Source organism: Anguilla anguilla, chromosome 5, assembly GCF_013347855.1.
Source record: "Anguilla anguilla isolate fAngAng1 chromosome 5, fAngAng1.pri, whole genome shotgun sequence".
Taxonomy (NCBI): Eukaryota; Metazoa; Chordata; class Actinopteri; order Anguilliformes; family Anguillidae; genus Anguilla; species Anguilla anguilla.
Genome location: NC_049205.1, coordinates 53,174,451 through 53,197,508, shown reverse-complemented (window position 1 = coordinate 53,197,508; position 23,058 = coordinate 53,174,451). Strand labels below are relative to the sequence as shown.

At 41.2% G+C, this 23,058-nt stretch overlaps 2 protein-coding genes and 1 long non-coding RNA gene across 4 annotated transcripts in view; 1 reads left to right on the top strand and 2 right to left on the bottom strand.

Annotated features, from left to right (window-relative positions):
* LOC118227842 overlaps positions 1–23,058 on the top strand; it is a 39,261-nt gene that overhangs the window by 15,191 nt on the left and 1,012 nt on the right. For both annotated transcript variants that reach the window (XR_004765360.1, XR_004765359.1), the window contains exon 4: positions 12,189–12,255. This is a non-coding gene — a long non-coding RNA (uncharacterized LOC118227842). The remainder of the gene's footprint in view (positions 1–12,188; positions 12,256–23,058) is intronic.
* Positions 5,735–15,111, bottom strand: igf2b (insulin-like growth factor 2b). Its single transcript, XM_035418803.1, has 4 exons — positions 14,929–15,111; positions 13,864–14,014; positions 11,454–11,632; positions 5,735–9,298 (listed from the first exon to the last, which is right to left on the bottom strand). The coding sequence occupies exons 1-4, from the start codon at positions 15,001–15,003 to the stop codon at positions 9,050–9,052; spliced, it is 654 nt and encodes a 217-aa protein (XP_035274694.1). The 5' UTR covers positions 15,004–15,111; the 3' UTR covers positions 5,735–9,049.
* Positions 20,007–23,058, bottom strand: part of th (tyrosine hydroxylase) — a 10,564-nt gene continuing 7,512 nt past the window's right edge. Inside the window, exon 13 of the mRNA XM_035418802.1 lies at positions 20,007–21,061. Coding sequence (XP_035274693.1) covers positions 20,902–21,061 — 160 coding nt within the window. The 3' untranslated portion in view covers positions 20,007–20,901. The remainder of the gene's footprint in view (positions 21,062–23,058) is intronic.

Sequence of the window (23,058 nt, the reverse complement as noted above, 5' to 3'; positions counted from 1 at the left end):
AGATTGACATGGAAGGTAAAGTTTTTTTTTTTTGTTTTTTTTTTCCATCTTCTCTGGAAAAAAATGTTCTGCTTTGGGGTGGTTGTACACTCTCTGGTTCTGGTGTCCTTGACAGTAGTGAGGTTATGATTTTGTCCTTTTGGATAAAAAACATGATTACTCTTGCCTCAAGCTCTGTCAAAATGGGATATTGCAACATTTGCTTAACAAGACTCGACAGTGCGAACTGAAAATATAGGCTATATGTGCGAGTGAGAAATCAAACTGGGGCATCTTTATGTATATCATTTTCATCCTCTAATGTAATGAAGACATCGTATTTATTTTTATTCAAATGATACCGAGGTGATCACTGTGCTGGTTATTGTTAAAGTCCACAGTCTCACTAAACAGCAGCCACGCACACATTCATCTGGGGAGCGCGTTGCGCTTCTGCTACGTTGCCTAGCGCAGCAGTTACACTGTTGCAATTAGAGCACATATGTAGCCCGTGTTATCAAGCGGTTAAGCTGCACCCCAGATGAAGTCGGATCCCAGATGCGGTTGGAAAGCGGTCGCAGCATCTGTGATCATTCAAACAGGTCTGCGTGATCACTGCAGGTGCGACTTTCTTGTGTGAGTCAGACTCACCAAACGGCAAAGAAATATACCAAACTATCTGGGGAGTGCGTCGTGCCAGAGGACCGCAGCCAAATCGGCAACTACAAGCCTTCCATGGGCCTGCTGTCAGTCCCCTGTGGGTGGTCCATCAGCGTCGCCTCAGAAAAGCCAGTGTGGGACTGCTATTGTAGAGTTAGCCGCTAACTCGAGAGAATTACAATGGAGTTTATGAAAACAAAGCTTACGGCACAGGAAAATTATATCCAATGTGGAAAACTTGCTGCTCTTCCAAGCATATTGATCAAACCATTCAAAGAATGTTTAAGTCTCTACGGTTCCAAGTGCTTTCATATTTCATATCTTTCATATTACCAGTTTCTCAGTTTCTTAGTGGTTCATGTTACAGTTGAATCAATATTAATGCGCTGTATCATTTACATAGTCATTTGGAGCTGCTATTTATTTGTGGTGGATCTGTCAGATATCTTACACAAGTCACATTATGTAGAGCACCATTTTAATTCCTCCATCTTCATCATTCTCATCTCTTGTGTTTGTAGTCAGGCATGACTTAACTTGACTAATGCAGCTCGTGAAATGGAGGGGCCCAGACATTAGGCATTTCTTTGAAAACCAACCTTAAAGACAACTAAGTTCCAAGGAGCTATCAGCATCATTCAGTTTATTATCAAATAATTTGAGTTTATAGGGGAATTGTTATTGTTATTGACTTATAAATTGTATATTAGGCAATTTCTATTTAGGCAATTATTACATTTTAGTGTTGTTTGTTGGCTATGTAATAAAATCACTGCATGAAAGATATCTTTGCTGCAACAGTGATTGCACCACTTTCCTGCAATTCACTGGTAAACTGAACCATATCAATTCCTGATAATAATACAGAGAGAGCTGTGCTCTTTTTCACCTGGAGGTGTCCTATGAAATAGAACTCTGGTCAGGAAAATATGCTAGTCGAGTTTACTTTGCAGGGTGTATTGTAAGTTACACAAGTTGTTGCATTCATTACAGTAGCAGTTTACACAAGAACATTTGACCTTCTTACAACCACAGTAATTAGTATATTCTCTTCTCAAAAGTCACCAGAAATAAGCATTTAAGTGTTTTATTTTTAAAATAATTCTTCCTGGGGAACATGCCCTAGGACCCCCTAGTATTTTGGTGTGTCCCCCCCCCCCCCCCCAGGTTTAAAAGCACTCCTACGCTCCTGATTCCACTAAAATCTCAAACGAAAACGGAAAAGCTTCAGGAAGTATCTTTTAACACAATCAAATTAAAAGCAGCTGTCCAAAATACAGTCTTCAGGGAAGTGAGTAAATTTGACCATTGTGGGGTTTTTTTTGTATTGAACTGTTTTTGCAAAATGAACAATACAGTAATCTTATTTTAAAATGATATTACCCATAATTTGTGGGACCAAACATAGAGAAACAAACATATGCTTCTCATGTGTTCAGGTAACCATGTGTTACCTACTATTCTAGGTAGAAATCATTTAATGATGATAGTCAAAATCATTTAACAGTCATGTATTTATAAATATATCAGCTAGGAAGAATGCAAAACATTATTTTGACGGTTTGTCCCCCTTTGATGCTGTCTGAACAGACCAAATCATAAGAAAGCCATGAACAGTTCAAACTGTGGACACGGGTTGCTGCACAGTGGTTGCTGTTCAGTTACAATAAGGTTAACAACATGTTTTCTTTCTGGGCGAGCTGTGGTGACTATATAAAAGACAACTGCGGTTATGAACCGTGCGATCCCAGTGATAAGTGAGGCTTTAGTACAGCCCTGGTGGATGCCAGAGCCTTTCATTAACTCAGGCGAATGGGGGAAAAGGCAGTTAGTCAAGCTGAATTTAAATTCACTCTTCTGCCCGTGCCCTCAAAATGAGTCAAGCTCGTCAGTTAATGTGCTGACTTTCATTAATCACTGTCTATTTACCTTCATCTCTTGCAGTAATTGCATCTCACTGTTTTACAGGAGTTAATCTCCGTCATCTGCTAAAAGGGGAATCATTTTCCATTTTTCATCCTCACGTGGTGGAAGCCTTTTCTGGTCGTTAACTTCATAATTCCGCTGACAGCCTGATTGTAAATGGACACTGTACAAAATTAGATTTTGTGTCAATGATTGATGATTTGATTGAATGATTTATTACAATGATTGAATGAGTTTCCCGGTGATACCGTAACCCACAGAAAGTTATGTGCACTGCAGGAATTTGAAGGGCTCACAATGCTAACAGATTGGCCCAGATTGCTGGGACACTGAGGAACAGTGGCTGAAACAATGACCTCTCAGGTCTTCAGTCAATCAATCAGTCAGCCTCGTTTGTTTAGCACCATTTACATTCCGGAAGTCACAGAACACTTCACACTGGGAATAAGGGAATAAGGAACGTAAATAATCTAATTTAGCCGATTATGGAGGAAGAAAGAACTGTAAAACTGTTACCTGACCCCTTAACAGGCTATCCAGTTGGAAAACTGGAGGTGAGGTACAACGATTACTAGAGACGTACAGCACATAGTGACTGAAAACAAAATTATAGTAATAAAAGGTATTTCAAGACATTATAAAGAGGGAAGTTTCACATCAATAATTTTAGATAAGATTTTATGGATTTATTACATTTCTTGCTGTTGACCTGATAAACTTCGTTTTGAATTTGGGAGTGTGTGTATGAACAAGACCAATGTTAAATATTGGAATCCATTTCCCCTGGACACACAGCCAGGTGATGTGTGAAACTCTGCTGTGCTCTGAGATCCTCCTGCCCCGCCCCACCCCGCCCCGCCCCTCTCTAAAAGCTGCGGGATTATAACCGCTGTAGTGATTGTTTTCGGGATTTAATTGTCAACTTCAACTGATCTTAAAAAAAGAAATTATGCAGTCATTTAGTTCTGAGATGTATGTATATACAGTGTGCTCCATAATGTCTGGGACAAAGACAAGTATATATTTTTATAGATTTTGTTCTGTACGCCACAATTTTCTATACCCACCCATTTTAGTATTTTAACTTTTCCAAAAATCAATCCAGGCCAATGGGTTTGAACCCAAACCATGTACTCATGTACACACAACAGCTCTCTGAAAAGCAGGTTGTATACTCCTGGTGCAGGCTGCCTCTGAATAACCAGCGGTCCTGAGAGATGGTGTGCATTTAGGGACCATGCAGAGGGGCTCACACCCCCCTCCCGTGATAAAAGCTGCATAATGTGTTTCTGTGAGTCAGTAATGCAGGAGGGGCGCTTGTTTGTGCATTCGACGCATCCTCGTGTCAGCCTTGTCAGGTCTGTCAGAAACACCCTGTCCTTCTCTCAGAAAACTAATCAAGGTCCTAAAAACACGCTTGTTAATTGAGAACTGTGAGCATTTGCTACTGTTGAGTGGTACAGTATGAAAGAAGGCTTGTAGTCTCCATGGAGGTTTGTAATCATTTCTGTAAAACTCACACTTTTGCTGTTATCAAGCTGTGCAAAAAAACTCTTCAGCGAGTCTGGAGAAGGAACAGCTTTTGGCCAACAGAAGAAACTTGGCCCAGTTTCATTCCCGGTTTCTCTGTTTCTATCTGTCTCTCTCTGTCCGTTTCTTTCTCTCTCCTTGTCTGTTCTTCATTCTATTCCGCTTTCTCCCTCTTTTTCTCTCACAAGCACATACACACTCTCTCTCTCCCCCCCCCCCCCTTCTCTCTCTCACTCTCTCTCTCTCTCTCGCTGTCTCTTTGATGAAACAGTACTGCTATTCTTTCTCCTCTACCTCTGTCAAGGCTTATATAAACAGCTGCCGGCCACAAACAGTGTCCAATTAATTTCTGGCACAGTGCCAGTGTAATGGTAAGGGCAGAAACCTGTAAGATCAGGCATGCCCCTCCCCCCACAAGCAACAGCTAGGCGCTTCTACTCCCGAACCCCAGCCATCACCCCCCACCCGCTTTTCCACTTTTCCACCCCAGTAACATGGCAGCTTCTGCAACCAGGACAGTTTATCCATGGAAGCTACGTTTATCCACGGTGCCATTGGACAGAGGATATCCAGTCGTTAGTTGCAAGCTTCTCTGTGCTGATCTGTGTGTCTGTTTATGCGTGTGCGTGCCGGTTTGCTCATGACTATGTGCAAGTGCGCGTGCCCTTTGACATGTCTGTGTATCTATTTGTGTAAATGTATAGAAAGTTTAAGACGGGACTAGTATTCGTGCAGCAGATGTCAGTGATGGCGTTGGATGATGGAATACCATTGAAGTCACATGGTTGGTGAGGTCAGGGAGCTGTGAGTTCCAGTGACAGGGATATTCACACAGACTTCCCCCTCTGAATGGACAGAGTGTCTGGAGTGGGAGATCTAACCACTTCACTGAGAACTTCATTAACACAACACATGCCTGACACACTCAGAAACGCGTATTATAAGTAATGAAAAACTTGGTTTCAGTAGAAAAATGCGGGCATCAACCTCCAGGCAGTGCTAATGGGCTAAAGGCATTTAAAGTTAAGAATGTGAAAAGAATTGGTCCCCATTTTTGCACAACGGTCAAAGTACAGATTAATCATTGTGCAGTGCAACTGCTGTGTCAGTTTCACTCTGCTTCAGTTCTGAGAATTCCAATACCCTCCTGTGTTCCACAAATAGAAGGGCAGAGAACCCAAATCTGTCTCTGGTGCCAATTCTGCAATTCAATAAAGGTAACAAAAATAAATAAATCCTGATGTATACTCGACTACTGTCCGTCTCATTTTTAAATGTAGTTCCTCTCGACCAGAGCACATCATGACTTTATTCTCATACTCCGAATTAATTTTCCCATCTGCCCCCCTTTCCTGCGTAGCCTTGGGTCCGAGCGTGCTGTGTTTACCTACAGTACGTGCCCTGCAGCGCGTGGCGTGTTACGTGTCCCGCGTCAGCTCCGAGAGCTGTTGACTGCGCTCACGGTGGCCCTTCCTAAATTGGCACCGTCCATACGCCAAAGCACAGATGGCACTGCGGGGAGACTCCAAACAGCTATTCTCTCATTCTCCAGGAACCAATAAAACATTTAAACTGCACATAAGGACAAAATAAGAAAGAAGTAAAAATAAAAAGACAAACGAGACTGTAAAAGCCTGGGGAAATATGATAACCTGTTTTTATTGATATTAAAAATGAAAGTACATGGATTGTGCATTTCTGGATGTTGTAGCGTGCAGAGGTTAAACTGAATGAAGTACACACAGGCTGAGTGGTTGACTGACACAGACACATCACTATCGGTGTGAAAGAGATCTCTTCATATTCAACAACCACCAGCGGCCCCCTACGCCATTCACAAAAAACTAAAGTATCCTGTTTGAAAGATGTAATAATAATAAATGCAGTCCTAGCATAAAGAAGACAACTGAAATAAAAAATAAAAAAACACCATTTGATAAGCCATATGTGAAGTTACCTGGACAACCCAAATAATTATAATAATTGTAATAATAATTGCAGTGGTTTGTGACACAACTGAAAACAAATGATCGGACAAAAAGAGATCCTATGTGTGCACAGATACCAGTTTTGTGTGTGCACAGTCAGCCACACTGAGGCACTGAGCAGAACAGAAGGCCTCTAAATTGCCATTGGCTGCAATCGTCTCTTGGTACATGAAAACCTCATCCCAGCACACACAGACATGCGTGTTTGTGTGTGCGCGTGTGCGCACGTATGTATGTGTGCATGAGTGCGTGTGTCTGTGTGCTTGCATGTGTATGCATGCGTGTGTGTGTGCGTGTGAATGTGTGTGTGCGTGCATGCATGCATGTAGGGGCATTTTGTGGTTGGGTCCAGATGTGAGCAGGCTGAGAACATGGGGTGAATGCTCCTTTTACCTCTGTCCCGAATTGGCCGCGCAGGACCGAGCAAGGTCCGCTTCACGTGGCAGGTGTAAAAATAAAAAGGGGGGAACTCTGGCACAGGTCCGATCTGATGGTCTACTGATCGGGGAAGTCAGGAGGAGGTATTGCACCATCCTCACTCTACAATTCAGCAATGAGCCATGCATGTTCCTGAGCTCTCCATTTCTGCATGGTCTCACTTCATCAGAAATACACTCCTGATGGACAGGGAGTGCAAAGAAATGGATCGCACCATGCCCCCCCCACCACCAACCCCCCCCTCCCCACACACACACACATGCACACACGCCCACACATGCACATGCACATACGAACACACACACACACACACACACACGCACACATACGTACAGGCACACGCACAGGTATAACGTGGGGAACCTTATGGAGAAAGAATGGCATGCCATTTTTTATTTCGGAGTATTTCAAGAATTCTTGAAAATAGATAACACTGATGGGTAGCACACCTGCACTGTGTGAGAACACCAAGCCATAACACAGACCCTCTCATCAAAAAAAAAAAAAAAAAAAAAAAAAAATTCAATTAAATAAAACCATTACCTAAGATGAAGGTGAGGAACACGCACCAGACACATTGCATCCATTGTTGGTCGCACACAAAACGGGTCACACATCCTATAAATATTCATACTAAAGTGGCCGGGCTGACTGTGTGCCCCCCTGTTCTCGGGCATCACCCTTTCTGACTCCCGTGGAACCCCGCAGTGGGACGGGTAGCCAGACGTGTGGGACTGAGTATGTGCCTAATCTGTCATCGGATGCCCAAGCATTCCAGGCTACTGCATCTCTTTAAAATCTCAATTTGACTTAACTTGGTGGCAAAAGAAAAACAAAAGGGGGAGATATTTTTGGTACAAAGCATCTACAAAATGCATGACAAGTCAAAAGAGGAAAAAAGAGAAAGTACAAAAACCTGTCAGTTGCGTATCAGTGCTAAGTATATTATTTGGACAATTTTTCATATATATTTTATGACAAAATAAATAATGCCTTTATACAGTGCCATTATTTGTATTTAAAGAACAAAAAAAGCTTGGCGGCTCATTTTGCAAGACACAGCTCAGACTAAAAGGAAATAACATAACGTCCCTGGAAACTAATAATACATATTCAAGTATTTGTTTTCAAGCAAAAGCATGTGAATACTACTGATACACAATAAAAAATAAAATGTTAGTTGACATTATTGCTGTTTTTTCCCTTTGACTTGAAGAAGTTTGTGCCTTTTTTTAAAGAAATGTAAAATAATATAGCAACAACAATAAAAATAACAAAAAAAGAAATCAAAAAGATGTCATGTTGCAGACACGGAATGTCACGGTACCAGAATTTGACAGGGTCTTAAAACATGTTTTAAACGAAAATAACAGAAAAGCCAACAGAAGCATCACTCTCGCTTTGTGTCCATAATGTCTCAGTGTCTCGGGCACAGGACACTGTTTATGCGCACACAAACAGGAAGTTGGCTTGTGTTCCAGGAAGTCCACCTCATGCCTTTTGTTTTTCTCCAGATATCTCCACTTTCTCTGCACACGGCAGCATTCTGATGGCAGACCGCGTTCTGCCTCTACCTCCTACATCGTAGTACAGCCGCAATCACTGCGTACGGCGACATCCCCATTTCCTACGGCCAGAACCAAGCAATTCTTTTCTTTTTTCAAAGTCTCACTTTCCCTAAAACGGAAAGTTTTAATAATTATTCAAAGAAAAACATGCTTTTTTTTCAAACTTCCTCCCCTTTAAGTCTTTTCCTAAAGGTAGCACCATGACATTTGTTTTTGAGCTACACGTTCATTGTTCATAAAAAAATAGTGCCTTTTTTCTCTTTTTACTTAGAAACAAGAACTTTGAAGTAATCCGTGGCGATGTGCAATTTGCAGACGTTTTCCTCTGCTTTTTTTTTCTTTTGTTTGTGGTCAAAAAGGTGCTGGAACAGGAATCTAATTTCAACAAAACAATTCCTTAACAGTGTGGATTTCCCTCTTTACAGTTTACAGGTGCAAACTAATGAGAAACAAACTAAGAAAGAGGCGGCCTTCTTTCTCAGGAAACTGGCATGGACTGAAGTCTTCTCTGCTTGCCACTGTTCCCCTCGCGTTGTCTTCCCCAATGAAAACCACTCTGCCGTGCCTCCTCTTCTGCGTTTGCCAAGCTCTAAATCTTTTTCATCTTCCTTTCTGTTCTTTTTTTTCCCCCCCTCCTCCTCTTTTTCTTTTCCTTTATTAGAATCCACCTGAATTTTTTTTGCCTTCAGTCTGACTGTTCACTGATTATTTTAACCTTTTCGGGTGTGCGTTGTGGGCGAGGGTGAGAGAAGTTGAGACAGGACGGTGTGTGTGTGTGTGTGTGTGTGTGCATGTCTGATCGGAGGGCTGGTGTACCAGGGAGGACTGCCACAAAATGATGCCAGGAACAAAGCTATAATCCTTCTTGTTTTTTTCCCTCCTCTTCCAGATATGCTTTTTTTTTTTGTTTTGTCGTTTTTTTTTTTTCAATTTAATTTGTCCGTGCAAACAATCCTAACTTCATTTGCGGCTGGCCTGGTGCTGGCGTTGGTGTTCCGTGGGGGGCAGGGGTTTCGGGAGCCGGGCGGGAAGGGTGATCAGATGTCGGTGGGATTCGGCCTGCTCCTGGGCCCTGGCCATGTCCCCCTGCCGCCGGAACTTTCTAGATCTCAGGACGGCGGGAACCCCTCTCCTCAGCCTCTGGGCTGCCTTCCGCTGCCACACCTCATATTTGGAATACTTCACGGTCAAAGGCCTTCTTGGGATATCCTGTTGGCATGCAGGGGGAAAAGAAAATGACCATATTAGTAAATAAAAGCTGCACTTCACTTCAAACTCTCCCTCATCTCCAGCCCTCCTCAGACCGCGTCCGCGTAGCAGTTATTGAACTTCCGTCAAACGTAATGAGCCGCCTGACGTGACACGGAGGCGAGGAAAGCGCACAGACACCTTTTGTTCTGCGGTGAACGTCTGGACACACACTGTCCCACTGTTTCCGAAGCTCTATATTTCTTTTGAGCCGAGCCCCGGACTGACAGTTTTTTGCCGTTGTTGTTGTGTGAAAGCACGCTTTTGCTCCGCTCTGACTTCAAGGGACTTGAAAGGAAGGAGCAGACTGAATTCCAGAGCTCTCTCAATGGACACGGGAGAGACCGACCATTGTTCTCCCACTGATCTCTTCCCCTGTGTCCCTCCATCAACACAGTAAACACATTCCAGCTTAAACCACTATTCTTGGCAAACAGGCCCTGCAAATAGTGGGCTCAGACTCGAGAGGTTCTCCCGCATAAGAAAAGAATCCGCGGGGTTTCATGCACCAGGAAGCGCTAGCGTGAATGCTCATTTTCACCCTGTCACTTTGAGTGTCCTATCCTCAAGTGTAGCTCAATTACTTAGTTTTTTCTCTTTGATTGTTATTATTTTATTTATTCGTTTATTTTTTGCATAGCTGTTCGAGGCTTTGGGTACTGAACCTGCGAGGTTGCCAGCACTTAACATATTTTAATGCCAAGAGCAAGAGAATGCTGTTGCTCGATGCTTGTTTTGGATGATTTTCATGTACTGCAGTAATGACTCCATTGAAAGTTTTTGAAGAAACGCCAGTCTGTCTGTTGCCATGGAGTTAGTGAAGATGCGCGGGCGTACGATGGAAAACCCATGCGCGAGAAAATTACTGCATGTTTTGAAGGCGGTTTAGGGTTACAATCGTCTATTTTCTATACTTGGAAAATGATACATTTCATTTTGCTAGTTGGGTCTGCGTTCATAAAGAGAGATTTATCTATTTCAGTTTTAGTTTAATCCTTTATTTAAGGGTGGGCGTTATGACTTTCATGTCCTGACTGCAGTTTCAGCCGAGATGGGCCTACACCTTGTCATGCAAATCATGGTGATCGTCCTTCTGTCTTTTCTGAAAAGTTATTCCGGTAGTGATTGTTAACCAGTTAATATGCTAACCAGTTCTGCTTGTTTTAAAAAGCTCTGATTAGCTGTAATGCTATTTCAACTAATGGTGATGAATTTCACCACTATATTGAAGAGGCTATTTACCATTGTACTTTTGTTGTCTGTGATTGCTTGCCCTCAGGCATGGGTTTGTGACGTTATGGTAACCATTCTGAAAAATTCCATGGTAACCATGGTTCCATGTTATTCAAGCTAAAGACTTAAAAACTGGCATAAATTGAGTTTTCAAAAGGAGCTAGTAAAAATCAGCGATTGTTCATCATGTTATCATGATTGGATCGCCCAAACATCTGGAAAAAAAACTGATTACATTCTATTAAACACAATGTATTCACATTCTGAAAACCAGATGAGTGGTTATTAGGCTCTTCAGAGCAGTTATTATGTAGTCATGTATTTATCAGCTGAATATTTATACTAAAACATTAATTAAATTTTAAAAAAACTGGACAAAACGTTCAATGTGAAAGTCGAAGATCAAGCATTTGTTATAAGTTTGGTTGGTTGTCGAGCCGTCTCTCACCAATTAGCCTACTTACATTAAAAAGTTATGAGAAATAAATGACAGGAATGGCATCTAATGGAATTGTTCTGACTGGAGCAGAAGGGTTTTAGTCGACTCCAAATCAAGTCGCTGAAGACCCACACCCATGTTGAATAAATTCTCTCTGCCGCTAAAAATAAGCACCTTGGGGTGTTGACACACCTTGCAGCAGGCACCTGCATGTGGCCACTTTACCTGCATCGCACGCCTGCTTGGCCGTTTTTTTTCCACCTTATTCAGCACTGCGGGGACAGATACGTGCTCAGCACTGATTACTTAGCGTGATAAAGCGCTGCCGCTGTTAGTTCCCGCGCACCTGCGGGCGCCGACGGCGACATCGACAGCGTCTCGGCCCGCGGGAAAAGGGAAAGGGAAAGACGGGGCGGTGCGGCGCTGCGTGGCGTGGCGGCCCACCTTGGCGAGCGTCGGCAGCACCGGCACGACCTGCAGCGACGTGGCGGAGACGTCCCGCTCGGACTTGGTGGGCTTGGCGCAGTACTGCTCCAGCAGCATCAGGTCACAGCTGCGGAAGCAGCACTCCTCCACGATCCCTTTCTGAGGGCGCCGGCTGTTTCCCCTGCTGGTGGGCCTGCCTAGAGAGAGAGAGAGAGAGAGGGGGTGGGGGGGGGAGACGCGGTGTTAAAAATGTCACAGGAAAAGCTTGTGTGGGTTACTGACAGGCACACACGTAGTACGTTTTCTCACTAAAAAACTTGGTCACTGTTCACTCGTTCCAACCAAACTTTGACTCAAATATCTGTCAGCTGACTTATTGCTTGGGTCCCTGTGCTGGTTACTGTCTAATCAGTGAACTAGTTCTCAGCAGCCATAGTAACTAGCCTCCCCAACACAATCTGAATGAAAATGTAATAATTCAAGGGAAGCTGAGACACCAATTTCTACAACAATCTGTGTTCAGTTTCTATTGCGATTGAACTTAAGCACAATTTTGAGTCCATTGCACATATATTCTACTTGATACACAGGTCTGACAGTCCCTCTCATCACTAATATTTTGAAGGAAAAAAAATGGGATGATCGCAAATGAGTGACATTTTTAAGTATTCAATTTGTCTTTCTGGCATTCTTTTAAGGTGATTTTTTAGCACTAATTAAACATCTATTTATATAATACATTTTTTTTTCCAGATTGCAGTTTTTACAAAGCAAAGGTGAAACCCAGCAGGAAAGGAGCAAAAAGGCACATCTCTTTCTGGTGAGTAAATAATGAATATGGAAGCTATCTTTTGACCTTGCCCCTTGCCAACTCAGCAAAGATAAAGGGAGACAGTGAGGCATGGGAATGAGAAGAGTCCATAGACACAGATTTGACGGGGACACGGAGACAGATGGGGGAGGGGCCGAGAGAGGGAGAGAGGCCACACAATGACAACACTCTGGAAAAGTGTTGTTTCAGGAACCTGCACTTATGCAGTAGTTTGCGGTACCACATGAATGTCATGAGAGAAAGAGTGAGGGAGAGAGAGAGCACATGTAATTGTTGAATGGGTAGCAAGAAAGAAGAGGCAAAATAGACAATGGCTGTCTACGCAGCTGAAAGTGGATAATGATCTCTGGTTAGCCAAGCTTCCAATGGGCAGCACAAAGCTTCTGTCAGTGTCTTCATGAGAGATAACACAAATATTTAAAATTACTCCTCAAAATTTCTATATTTTAAAAGAGAATATGGGAAGCCATGAGGGCAGCCAGATGGCAATGTTCAGTCAGAGCAGGGTGTGAAAGCGCAACTCCCAGAACAACTTGTCCTGTCTTTTTGGTAATGTAACATGAGGAGAGCTGGACTTACAAACAGCAGGTTACAGGCTTATATCCACAGAGACTGTTCTACCACTAAGTAAGGCACTTGACCACATGACCTCCAGTAAATAAGCAACTGCATACACTGGCACTGTGTACTGTATAAGCAGATTGATACTGTATAATGGCATCTGCTGACCAGAAAAAAACTCTTTTAAAAGAGTATCATAAACATCTGTGAATTTCTAAAGTATCACTGAAGTGTGCCAGTTAAAAATTCTTCTCTCTGTCATTTCTTTGTGGCCTGATTTTGATGCAACTCTGTAAGCTACAATGTTTTGCTTGGTGCAACTGTAATATACACCAAGACCAGCTCTGATTACAAATGAATACCACCTGAATTATTGCAAGCTGGTGTTAAAACGTTACTTGCCTTTCCTCCGATGTCCTACTATACTGAAGTTATAAAATGCCACAGTAAGTGGTATGTAAATGTTTCAGAAGTAGCGAAGGACATACCAACTGGATACTATTACTTTACACTGTGGAATGTGCGTGTAAACAAACGGCCTATTGTTGTTCATTTAGTGCGGTGCCTTAGCTGTTTGTGTGTGTGTGTGTGCGTGTCTTTCATATGCACCCGAGACAAGAGCGAGAGAATGCGCTCACTCAGCACGAACGCAATGCAGGCGTCTTCGTCCATACTACATCTCATTTGCAAGTATGCACAAGGCTACCTGCATGCAAATTCAAAGCTGCACTCCATTTCACCCCCGAATCAACTGAAACACGTATAGCAAGGCGAGAGTGTTTACCAGAGAATGTCCAGGCACACACTGAGGAAAGCGTTGCTAAGGGGCATAGAAAAAGAATATACTAGGAGCAATTTAAATGTGTTCCATGAAAATGGAAAAACTAGAAAACGTGACATCAGCAAACACGAAGAACAACAGGCTATTGGAGAAAGATTGGATGAAACTGAAAAGAAAGATTGTCCGACAGGAATTCAAATGCGTGAATAAATTCCACCACATAAATGCATGCGTAAATAAATTAATACACGTACTGAAATAGAACCCATTGTCTCCACACACGAACTGCAGCGCGTCTACCAGTTCTCCGCCACACAACGTCTCGGCTGAGGCCAGTTCAACGAAATACAGTGCCAAAGCCATGGTGAACATCAGCACTCGACTGGAAGTGGGCATCTTTCTGATCTGGGGGAAAAAGACGCAAGTTAAGCAACTGACACCTGAAATAACATTGGACACCGATATGACAATACTTCCCAACTAAATTGCATCGCATCATTCCAGTTCGCAACATTAAAAAAGCTTGAAGATGCTGAGTGTGCGAATTCGGAACTTGTTTTGCTTAGCTATTTGCGCATGAATGTTTGCTGACGTGTTTTTTTTCCCACAAGACGCCTCAACGATATGGCAAACCAAGGAAATTTTTTTAAAATGGGAAAAATTGGCTTGTCACAAAAATGGGTTTCAATGCTTTTTCGAGTTTGTCAGCTGCTTTAACATTATCCGGTTCGAAAAACATTACGCATTCAAGAGAAAGTTCGTTTTTTTTCTTTAAAAAAAAAATCTCTGGTCTACTCTAACAGTTTATCACAAGTTTCAAGACAGGCTATTCAATAACCGCCAATGACCAATTCCCAGAGTCAGCACATCTTTCCCCCGTTCACCTTCATTTCTGCGCGATACACCACAGTGCGGTCGCCCCCTGGCGCCAGTTTCGGACACCCGAATAATATAGGCTATTTGTCCAAAGTTCAGAAAACATGAAACGCAATACCAAGACGGAGATATGAGAACTTGGACTCGTACGAAATGTGAAGAAATACAAATAGAACCTGATATACATAGCCTGCACATATTCGGACAAACGTATTTTGCATTCAAACTTATATACCAGTTGAGTCATATACACCGAAGTGCTAGGCTTTTTAAACGATACTTTTCTTGATGTTTTTCAATTGTGCAAAATGACAATGCACGACTTTTGGACGAGGATTTTCTATCGACGCAACTTTAGCATACCTTTAATGAGGCCAGACTATACAACTGCATGGACGTCTGTAGTTACATGCAGATTTGCAATAAAGCGTTTTAAAGATTACCTTTATTTTTCTGTTTTCTGTTCTTGAGCAGGTGTGACATAAAGAATGGTAGTTGTATCTTTGTTGGTCCTCCATATCCGTTGTTGCCGTATTTTTAAATGTATTTGGTAGAAGTTGCTGTTAAAGTAGATCCCGGGTTGCGGCAATAGAGATGTTGTGTGAGGCTGTCCCAAAGCTAGGCGACAGGCAAAACTTCAGTGTGAAGTAATATATACCAAAACCCGCCCCTTGCCTCCCCCTCCTGTTTATCCCTTGCGCATGTGTGAATCATGAAGACTTACAAAGTTGATAGTAAGACCATTCGCTACTGTGAAACTGGAAAAAGTAGTTCAGAAATTTGGAAGGAATCCACGAAATCCTACCTGTTTTCCATATACGTTTCCACACTTCTAAGCATCGCATTTCCCCTCCGATTTACAATCGACATTGCATCCGCAGTGTTATACATTGTGTTGAAAAAATGAGACAATGTATTGTTGTGTTTGTTACGTAGTCACAATTTCCTAACGTTACCAAACCTGACGTTTAAATGGAGGGAAACTGAACTTCCTCTATCCATAGAGCATACTTCATTTGGTGAAATTGGTCGCGGGAAAAAATAATTATAATTCAGGACTTTGTGCTTTCTGATTTACATGCAGTTATAATGATCAATCAACAAATTAACCGATCAGAACTGTTTGTCAGACGCTAGTTAAATGTTTTCTTATTAGTGAGATATTTGGATCAATTGGCAAATTTAACTCCTTATTTCCAGCAATTGTATTAGTTGTATATTGTAAGGCAAATTTTGCTTCGTCGTCAAAATTACTTGCATAATCTGACATGACAAAAATAATGCATGCTGCCTGAACTGGCTATGCTACAATTTCCACTACTGTATGCAACTATACTATTCCAAATGTTTTGCGTACTGTTGACTTGTTTTTCGATTTACTGAAGATGCAAAATTACTGATAAAATACATTTTATAAAGCTATATTAATACCTCAACAAAATGAACTGGATATACTTCCAACAGTACATTAAGGACTGCACGGTTCACCCAATATGTATGTAAAATACCCTCAAATGAAAGCTGACAGTCTGCACTTTACCCTCCTGTGCTGGAGGACAGAGCCAAAAGGTTTGTTCCACTGTCCAAATACTGACTGCTCTGTGTGTGATGCTCTTTGTGCTAATAGGAGTCACTAAAATAGATAGATTGCCACCATCTTTTCTGTTTTAGAACAAGCCTGCTTTCTAATAACTGAATTACTTATTGGCAATATATCGGTACAAGTCCAAAAGGAAGCATGTGTACATTTATAAAATACTGCCTATTTTCTATGCCTTTTCTTTAAAACATAAAGTCTCATGTTGTATGAGGGATACAAGGTTAAGAGGTAACCCATAAAAGCAATCTCAATTATGTACTTGTACATGCAACTAAAGAACCAATGTATCACTATTTTGTGTGTTATATTGCAAAGATTATCATAAAACAATTGCCTATATTCAAATATAACCAGACATTCTATCTGACTGTCAGTCATACGTATGGCTATTTACAAGCTCATAGTTATCATATTTTAATACCTACAGTTCAAAAGCACACAATATGGGAGCTGCATGTTGCCAAGCTCCAGCAAAAGCACTGGTTCTCAGGCTGGCGAGAAACCCATAGGAGATGCACGGTTGGCCAAAGCATTGCCTAAGCATGGAGGTTCATGGTGAAAGTGTGACTCTGGTGAAATAGGCACCTTTCTCTTTGCCAGAGACAGCTTGTGCATGTTGTGCAATCCTGTGATACAGCCACAGCACAGCACAGCTAGAGGATTGTGCTGTGAAAATAAGTAGCAGCTGGTTGCATATGTGGGGAGATATGCCCCCATGTTGATGGCTGCAATCACAGCAATGGAATAGGTCTACAGTTACTACTGGGCATTCCAAATTAGAGAATAAGGAAAACTGGGCATTAAAAACTGTCTAAGAAAACAGGAAATATGACAACTGAATATCAAAAATAATAGCTAATTATCTAGCTGGATAGTCTCTGGGCATGGTTACATTTCTTACACAGCCAGTAATAGTTCTTGCTACAGATGGGATGGTTGGTATTCCACCCATGAAGTTGAGATTATGCCCCAAACCCCATGAACCCTTATAAGGCATTCCTGTGCAAATGAAAATCAGTCTCAGTCCTTAATAGCATGTGATTCTGTGCCATATCAGGTAACTTAAACACACAAAATAACTGTTTTGCATGTTTTTCTCTATATTCTTCTTCTTTCTTACATCATTAGAAGTATTCAAGTGAAGTCCAACTTCCCATTGCCCATTCCAGTTTAGCCTATACTTTATCTTGTTCAGCCAATAGCAACATATGGTCGTTGTAGTCAATTGCAAGCCTAACAGGTGGGGCATGCTATCTTGGAGTCCACATAAGCGTCCAACCAATAATAAAGTTGTCTGAACCCCTTATGTCTGGAGCATTTTGGAAAGGAATGTTATATCTTGTGAGATTGGAGTCCTGCTGTATACTTGTTTTTAGCAATTTGCAACTAGCACTATGCTACACGTTACTGGTTGTATTGACTTGAGTTACAGTCTCCAATTTAAGCCCCAGCTGCTTGAGAAAATGATTTGTCAGGAGTAAATTATCATTGGTTAATTATAAAACACATCCCCTGGCCAGGCTCACAGTACTATATGTCTAAGATAATTAGCTTGTTACTAATAATAACCAGAAGACTGAAAACGTTGCTATTACAGTTTTATACTCATCAAGGGTTGGAAAATGAAAATGCATTTCCAACCCTCCAAAATTCATTACAATCACAAGTAATCAAGTAATATAAGCCAGTAATGCATCATTTATTAGGAGTATTAAATATGTAAGCCTATTTGAAGGTATAGATTTAAATGTAGCGTAGGTTGCCTTGAACAATGTTCAGAGTTCAGTATAAGGTGAGGCCAGATGCAGTTTCAACAGATTTGTTTTCAGTCAGCAGCAGGGTTGACGGTGACTCTGCTGTCCTGATTGTAGTAGGGGGCTCATTCCACCACTGGGGGGGGGGGGGGGGGGGGCAAAGTTGTGAACAGGAGGAGGGACATTTAAGGGAGGGGACAGAAAGGCAACCAGCAGATGTGGAGCCAGGGGTGGTCTGGCAGGAGTGTAAGGTTTAATAGGTAAGGTTGCTACACTGGTAGGTGTATTTAATTTGGGCCTATACTGAATTACAAGTAAGATTATGCTATAGCCATGAGCTTGTTTTGCTAAATATATAGTTGCATTTCACAATTGCACATTGCCTTTATATTGACAACAGCTCTAATGTTTCTAGATCTTAAATTTCCATTTTATAACAATTTTATCACAGGAAACAGAATTGTTTGCAGGATGTCAACCGAGTGTGCAGGTTTGGAATTTAACCAGATAACCACAGACTGCACTCTGGTCTCATAAAGAAAAATCATTTTTACAGTTTACAGACTATGAGGGCTTCAGATAAATAAACTCAGTTCATAAATCAATGTAGAAAGAAATCACCATGTATTTTAATAAAACAAGGCAAGTACATATGCACAAAATATGTATTCTCTATGCATATGCAAATGTACACATCTAAGGGCACTGTACTTGCCAAATTGCACATCATACATTTTGTTAACTTTTTGTACAATGCAGTGCTGTAGGCCCATATAAAAATGTTGTTATGCTTTAATAAAGATTTCTAGAAATTATTATCGTTATAACTGACACTTGGCTCACTAGTTATAGTTACAGTTTATTTATAATAGTTGCAATGTGAGTACACCTTCTTCACAGGAAGATGTAGTAATATAAGTCACCAACAGGGGCCATCTTTTCTTGCTAGTTTCCTCTGCTATGCTGTGACGGATGTAATTAACAATCTCTGACAATATTTGGACATCTGACGATAGTAATTTTAGTATACAATGCAAGAACAAGTCACTTTAAATTTGGCTCCCATACCTTTTTTTTTTTTAGGATTGTCTGATATTTTAAATAAAAAACAGAAGTTGTCCAGGATAATTAATGGATTTCCATACACCTTTCTAAAACTCTCCAGATTTGAATAAACAGTAAATTAAACTGATTAACATAGTGTATTGCAGGGTATGCTCTGTTTCAGACCAGCTTTGCAGCTTGCTGCTGACCTGCAGTGCATGCAGCACTTTACAAAGCAGGTTTTTAATGCATACCATGGGTTTTTGCCTTTAATTTTGTAGTTCATATATACTTTTTAACCTAAGGTTTTGCATAACCCGTTAATTTTTACTATCAGTTACATGCAGAAAAATCCACTTGGAACAAGCTCTAGAACTTGATCATTTTCAAGAGTGTTCACTGTCAACAACCTTGCTCACAGGTACAAGTCCTGGATATATAACATCCAAGGATCAATAGGAGGTATCAGGAAACCCCTCGTGCTTTCATCAGGTGTCGAAGGGCTCCCCCTGGTGGTGAAAACTCCACCTGTATAGGCAGCCTGTGATAAGCTTGGCGGTGGAGCAGAGTAGGCTAAATATAGGGGGATCAGCCAAGACCAAGCAGCACTTCAGAACACTTTAATCAAACTGAACAGCAGCACAATTAGCAGACCATCAAAAAACAAGGAAAAAAGAGAAGGGAAGAGGGAAACAAGGGGAGAGAAAGAAGGGGAAAAGAGTGAAGCTGGAGGTGAGGGAAATATGGACAGACTGTGAAATGGAAAAGGAAAAGTACATGCTCTGTGTTGTAAGAGGGCAGAAAGATGTTTTCTGTTTTGACAGACCATTGGGTGTTAAACAAAGCTTAAACTTGTGTACTCTGCATACAACTTCAAGCATTAAACAAAATCACATGGAGTTGTGTTCTCTATGTGCAGATGCAATTGCAAATGATTTGAAGAGCATGTTATTGCATAGCAGGGAAAAACTTTTGCCAAACAAAGTAAATTTAGTCGTGGGGTGGGGGGGGGGGGGGGGGGGGGTGGAGGGGGGCTGAAGATCAAATGGTTACATCTTCTAGATAAAATTATTGATTTGTAAATATTTTTCACATTAAAGAAAAAAACATTCAAAATGACAAGGATTTTTAAAATGGTTTTATTTAATTGCATCTATTATATAGAAGCAGTATTTTCCTTACTTCGCCAATGGTTAGGTAGAGCAATAAAACATGTTTTAAATGGCCATTTAATTGCAAAGAAACACATTTCTATTTATTAATTTTCAGAACTATGTAAACTTTGTTCACAGGAAGAAAGATAGCTTTAAATTAAATTAATAAATGAGAACTATAATCAAAACACTATATTTATTCATATTTTATACACATGCGATTGTAATGAACATAGTTCTTGAATTGATTGATGTTTTTAATTTTAATGACACACAGAAGTACCACAACATGGTTACATTTCCAGAAAACATACATACATTCCAGGTCTGAAATGATTTATGGCTGAAAATGTGTTACGTTTTGGTATTGGCTTACCTTTAAAGCAAGGAAATGCTGCCAATTACTAAGCCCCATTAAGCACTTATTTGAATACAAACTTGCTCCACCTCAGCCTTTGGAAATTCATCCAATCTGAGGTTTCAAGTTTATCCTTGCTATAAGATTAAATAAAGTCCACACATACCTGTTGTGCGCCCAAATAATTAGCTTTATTAGCGCACACACGTACACACAGGACAATGCTCAAATACATAAGGGTCTTCCTAGTCTGATCGGTTGATGGTGAAAAAATCCTGTGTTGTCCTGTGATCATTCAGATAGGAGTGCCAAAGTAGTGTGCGATTTCACTTTCTTTTATCAGTTTTCAAGTTTTTGTGCGTTTAAATGACCTTCTATATTTCACTATATCGGCCCAGTATAATCCCAGCTGCAGCGGATGAACACAGAAGCGCATATTAATAATAAAACGGTACACGTGAAAGAGCGGACAGCGGACGGACTGCAGCGTCGGCCTAGCGTTGGTGCTACGCTAGCACGTTGAGCGCGTCCGTGAGAACCTTCAGCTCGTCCTTCACAGACTCCAGGCCCCCGCGGATCTTAAGGGGGTTGTCCAGGACCTCTATGCTGTAGGTGTAGGGGTCGAACCTCACCGAAAATGGCCTGTTGATGCCCGCCGCATACACCCTGTAAAAGTAAACGACAACACACATCGTAATGCCAAACATAAGACCGCTTCATACAGTCTGCCACTCGTAAGCCTACTCAGTGCCACCCACTTCAGACGTTGAAAGCCTTGTATGACGACGTGCTATTTTTATGCTTTTAGATGTGCATTTTTATGCAGTAAGAATAAAGAATTACTTGCTTGTATGAAGATAACAGCTGGGGACTGTTTTTCCACAGAAACTTCTGTCAAAAAATGTGGACACTTTTTTTTTTTTTTTTAACAGTAGTTTGTTCCGAACTTTCTTCCAGAAAGCACAGGCAAGGGATCTTAAGAACTAAGGCCGATGAGAATTTTTCCAGAGTGCATGTTTATTTTCTCAAATTGTGTAGTCACCAATCAGAATGTACCCTGTAGTCAGCACACAGAGTATTTCAGATGTCCTCTCACTGATACTGGAATACAATTCATGTTAAATTCAGCCCAATACTTTTTTGACAATGGTATTCCGTTTGTGTACGTTACTCATCTCCTGCCAACCCCAAACCTATTAATACTAGTTCTCATTATGTCTTAAATACACAAAGTGTTAGGACTGTTAAAATGTTAAGGCAAATGCATTGTCAAAACTAAAAACTCAGCTACATGTACTTAGCTAATTACACAGCGACATGAGGTTTATTATACAATTCTATGAGAGGACAACATTTTCATCACTCAGATTTTTAAATTTCAGCGGCCTTACAGATATGACCCTTTAATTCTACAAATTAAGAGCCAAAAACCCCAACCCTAAGTCAATGAGCTGCACCCTACACTAGCGTAGCAACACAACAGGGCCATGCAGAGACCTTTTGAGGGGCAGGTGCTCAAAGTGAGAAAAGGGCACACCAACCTAGAAAAACTGTTATTGCACTCCCAGTTATATACACACCCAGTTACATGTATTTTACCAAAATGAAGCACAGCGAAACTTTTAAGTGTTAGAGTTTATTCACATATTAAAATATTAAAACAAAAATGGGCACATAGGGCGCTTGGAGGCAAAAAGGACAGGTGCCCAGGCACCCTGAGCACCCCACTCACCCCCCCCAAACCCTCACTCTCACCCCCAACCCAGCACCCCCAGCCCTGCACTCGCACCCCCAAACCTGCACCCCCGCACCCGCACCCCCAACCCCGCACTTGCACCGCCAAGACACTGCATGCCTGCACCTCAGGAAGTCAACTAAGCAGACTTCAGTGTCAGAACAGGGATTTCAGGGAGGAGAAACAGAATGACCCATATGCCTTAATAACACAATATGCTTAATGCCTTATTTAATCAGTCATCATCTGTATTAGTAAACACTGAGTCACAGAAATACACTGAAGTGGATTGCAGTTCAATTTCATTATGACCCATGTGTATATTCATAGTCTTAGAGCTCATTTGGAACAATAGAAATCATTTTCTCAATTTGCAGTTGAGAGACAATAAGATTAGCCCAATTCCCTGCTCCTGTCAATAGCTGTTTCTCTTCAAAGTAACACAAGTCTTCGGGTGATTGCTTTTGAACAGGAGGATAAGAATTAGAGGAACAGAATTAGCATTTTATGCAAAAAGCCAGATTTACCCAGATTTGCTCTAACATTATGCTTTTATGCAACTCCATTTGGCATGTAACTCTTTACAGAATGACATGTAATTACCGTGTGACCGTTATAACATTACTCCCACTTGTAATCTCCAAGTGTAATATGGTCTCCTGGAAAGAAACTATGCATGAAAACATCAACAAAAATACATTTAACAGGTACCTCTGAAAAATAATGCATTTTCAACTGCCATCTGAAAAATCAAGATTATTTTAAGTGATCAAGAATAACTAGAAATGCTACTCTATTTAAAAAGAATACTCATGCTAATTTCCTGGAACATTATTAGAACAAATATTTGACTTCACAAAAGAATAAAATCTGTATCATTACTTGGAATTCCTGTAAGCGCTACCCAAAACTGCATTCACACTCTGCT

Bases quoted from the DNA above. Each gene is read 5' to 3' on its own strand.
- igf2b (XM_035418803.1), bottom strand. From the start codon at position 15,003: ATGGAGGACCAACAAAGATACAACTACCATTCTTTATGTCACACCTGC. The intron at 14,015-14,928 runs GTAATCTTTAAA...TTTTTCCCCCAG, and splicing joins CAGAAAACAGAAAAATAAAG to ATCAGAAAGATGCCCACTTC. The intron at 11,633-13,863 runs GTACGTGTATTA...CTCTCTCTCTAG, and splicing joins AGACAATGGGTTCTATTTCA to GCAGGCCCACCAGCAGGGGA.